Source organism: Oncorhynchus clarkii, chromosome 32 (assembly GCF_045791955.1).
Source record: "Oncorhynchus clarkii lewisi isolate Uvic-CL-2024 chromosome 32, UVic_Ocla_1.0, whole genome shotgun sequence".
NCBI classification, from domain to species: Eukaryota; Metazoa; Chordata; class Actinopteri; order Salmoniformes; family Salmonidae; genus Oncorhynchus; species Oncorhynchus clarkii.
This window is the reverse complement of record NC_092178.1, coordinates 9,790,419-9,794,228: the sequence shown is the minus strand read 5'-3', so window position 1 is coordinate 9,794,228 and position 3,810 is coordinate 9,790,419. Positions and strand designations below refer to the sequence as shown.

At 41.8% G+C, this 3,810-nt stretch overlaps 1 protein-coding gene across 2 annotated transcripts in view; it reads right to left on the bottom strand.

The window, feature by feature from the left end:
• The window catches only part of LOC139392312 (peptidyl-prolyl cis-trans isomerase FKBP9-like), a 29,395-nt gene extending 25,799 nt beyond the window's left edge, over positions 1-3,596 (bottom strand). The window contains exon 1 of one of the 2 annotated variants that reach the window (XM_071140212.1): positions 3,486-3,596. Coding sequence is in view for 1 of the 2 variants with exons in the window: in XM_071140211.1 (XP_070996312.1) it covers positions 2,651-2,859 (209 nt within the window). In the remaining variant the exon portion in view is untranslated. Of the gene's footprint in view, positions 1-2,650; positions 3,014-3,485 lie in introns of those variants that run through there. The other variant, XM_071140211.1, reaches the window with a different exon arrangement.
• Between the last annotated feature and the right edge of the window lie 214 nt (positions 3,597-3,810).

Here is a 3,810-nt window from a genome sequence, read left to right as displayed (position 1 = left end):
TAGAACTAGCTGGTCTGTCATAATAAAGTAGAGACAGTAGATCTAGCTGGTCTGTCATAATAAAGTAGAGACAGTAGATGCAGCTGGTCTGTCATATTATAATAGAGACAGTAGATGCAGCGGGTCTGTCATAATAAAGTAGAGACAGTAGAACTAGCTGGTCTGTCATAATAAAGTAGAGACAGTAGATCTAGCTGGTCTGTCATAATAAAGTAGAGACAGTAGATGCAGCTGGTCTGTCATAATATAATGGAGACAGTAGATGCAGCTGGTCTGTCATATTATAATAGAGACAGTAGATGCAGCTGGTCTGTCATAATAAAGTAGAGACAGTAGATCTAGCTGGTCTGTCATAATAAAGTAGAGACAGTAGATCTAGCTGGTCTGTCATAATAAAGTAGAGACAGTAGATCTAGCTGGTCTGTCATAATAAAGTACAGACAGTAGAACTAGCTGGTCTATCATAATAAAGTAGAGACAGATGATCTAGCTGGTCTGTCATAATAAAGTAGAGACAGTAGATGCAGCTGGTCTGTCATAATAAAGTAGAGACAGTAGATCTAGCTGGTCTGTCATAATAAAGTAGAGACAGTAGAACTAGCTGGTCTGTCATAATAAAGTAGAGACAGTAGATCTAGCTGGTCTGTCATAATAAAGTAGAGACAGTAGATGCAGCTGGTCTGTCATATTATAATAGAGACAGTAGATGCAGCTGGTCTGTCATAATAAAGTAGAGACAGTAGAACTAGCTGGTCTGTCATAATAAAGTAGAGACAGTAGATCTAGCTGGTCTGTCATAATAAAGTAGAGACAGTAGATGCAGCTGGTCTGTCATATTATAATAGAGACAGTAGATGCAGCTGGTCTGTCATAATATAATAGAGACAGTAGATGCAGCTGGTCTGTCATATTATAATAGAGACAGTAGATGCAGCTGGTCTGTCATATTATAATAGAGACAGTAGATGCAGCTGGTCTGTCATAATAAAGTTGAGACAGTAGATGCAGCTGGTCTGTCATGATATAATAGAGACAGTAGATGCAGCTGGTCTGTCATATTATAATAGAGACAGTAGATGCAGCTGGTCTGTCATAATATAATAGAGACAGTAGATGCAGCTGGTCTGTCATATTATAATAGAGACAGTAGATGCAGCTGGTCTGTCATATTATAATAGAGACAGTAGATGCAGCTGGTCTGTCATAATAAAGTTGAGACAGTAGATGCAGCTGTTCTGTCATGATATAATAGAGACAGTAGATGCAGCTGGTCTGTCATATTATAATAGAGACAGTAGATGCAGCTGGTCTGTCATAATAAAGTAGAGACAGTAGATGCAGCTGGTCTGTCATATTATAATAGAGACAGTAGATGCAGCTGGTCTGTCATATTATAATAGAGACAGTAGATGCAGCTGGTCTGTCATAATATAATAGAGACAGTAGATGCAGCTGGTCTGTCATATTATAATAGAGACAGTAGATGCAGCTGGTCTGTCATAATAAAGTAGAGACAGTAGATGCAGCTGGTCTGTCATAATATAATAGAGACAGTAGATGCAGCTGGTCTGTCATATTATAATAGAGACAGTAGATGCAGCTGGTCTGTCATATTATAATAGAGACAGTAGATGCAGCTGGTCTGTCATAATAAAGTTGAGACAGTAGATGCAGCTGGTCTGTCATAATAAAGTAGAGACAGTAGATGCAGCTGGTCTGTCATAATATAATAGAGACAGTAGATGCAGCTGGTCTGTCATATTATAATAGAGACAGTAGATGCAGCTGGTCTGTCATATTATAATAGAGACAGTAGATGCAGCTGGTCTGTCATATTATAATAGAGACAGTAGATGCAGCTGGTCTGTCATAATAAAGTTGAGACAGTAGATGCAGCTGGTCTGTCATAATATAATAGAGACAGTAGATGCAGCTGGTCTGTCATATTATAATAGAGACAGTAGATGCAGCTGGTCTGTCATATTATAATAGAGACAGTAGATGCAGCTGGTACCTCATAATATAATAGAGACAGTAGATGCAGCTGGTACCTCATAATACAATAGAGACAGTAGATGCAGCTGGTCTGTCATAATAAAGTAGAGACAGTAGATGCAGCTGGTCTGTCATAATAAAGTAGAGACAGTAGATGCAGCTGGTCTGTCATATTATAATAGAGACAGTAGATGCAGCTGGTACCTCATATTATAATAGAGACAGTAGATGCAGCTGGTACCTCGTAATATAATAGGAACTGTTTTCTCTGAAGTGATATGTTAAATCCAGGTATTATTCAGTTCAGGCTTGGAGACTGAAGCAGAGTCTGTCTCTCTCTGAACATCTCTCTCTCTCTCTGACTGAACTGCTCTCTCTCTCTCCCCCAATTCAATTCAAAGGGGCTTTTTTGACATGGGAAACATTGTTTACATTACCAAAGCAAGTGAAATTGATAATAAACAAAAGTGAAATAATCAATCAAAAATTAACAGTAAACATTACAATCTCTCCATCTCTCTCTCTCTCTCTCTGCCTGCGTGGCTGTTTGGGCGACCCGGTAATAAAACGTGCACATGAGTTTATAGACGTGCACGCCACTCACTGCATGCAGGAACTGCAGGAAGGTAGAGGGAAAGAAAAGAAAAAACGATACCTGGAGTCAAACTTCTTTCCATCGGGGAACATGCCGTTATAGTGGTAACGGACATAGTCCCCTACTTTCACAGCGCGCCCGCACTGCTCCGGCACGAACGTTTTCTCAATCACGATGTCATCTAACGGTACCGGAGGTGCGTCACAGGCGGCAAACGCCACCAGAACCGCCAGATAGATCATCCCGTGCACGCACTGGTTCATTTTCATAGCACTATCCTTAACCAACAAAAATTAAGGTGGATAACCGTGACTTTTACGGTTGCTATTGGTCTCTTTTTCACTCTCGCAGGTTGTTTCGGTTCCTCTGATCTTCTTCTTCCCGTTCTGTCTTCTTCCCTTGAGCCCAGTCCGTTCTTGGTTTAATAGAATTGGCGCAGGCGCAGTAGCACACAGCAGATGTGTTGACGTGGAAACGGAGGGCCCAGTAGTCAGGGCGGCAGACCAAATAGACTGCATCACTACTGCAAGACCCCCACAAGACCACCACAAGACCACCAGACACAAATGTATTACTGTAGAAGTTTACATTGACACATGTAGCCTATATAGGCAAATACAGTTTGAGGGGATATTTCATGCTGGGCTATGACGGGGTGGGGGTGTGGTGGTGGGCCAGTGTGTAAGTATTTTTCAGGGGATTTTTCTCCCCCCCTTTAGCTCTCTGGAATGTCTCGACGTGGCAGGGGAGAGGGAAAGCCGCAGACTACAGGCACAATTCGAATTAGTGGGTGATAGAATATGCTACTTTTCTAACATATAATCTATACTAAACATATAGCCGAACACAACCGAACAAGCAATTTCATGTTGCCTATTGAAAGTTGTAAACTCACCATTCACCTGGCCACTTCTCATTGTCTCTGCGTGAAATCAATCACATTCCGTTGTGTGGCCATTTGGCATTTGGTTTGGTGCAATAATGGAAAACACTTCATATGTGACTTTGTGACACTCATTTACATAGAGGTTAATAAACTACGGGTTAGTGCAGTGGTGTGGTTTTCCCCAACCAGTGTTACTGCAGTAATTAGGGGAGGTGCACGGAGCCCTGCCCGGAGTAGTCCGGGGAGGGAGAGTTGTGTCGGGATAAATGGTAGGGGGAGAGGCGGTCCTTGTCCCACGCAAGGCACAGAGCAGAATAGAATAGAGACGTAGATT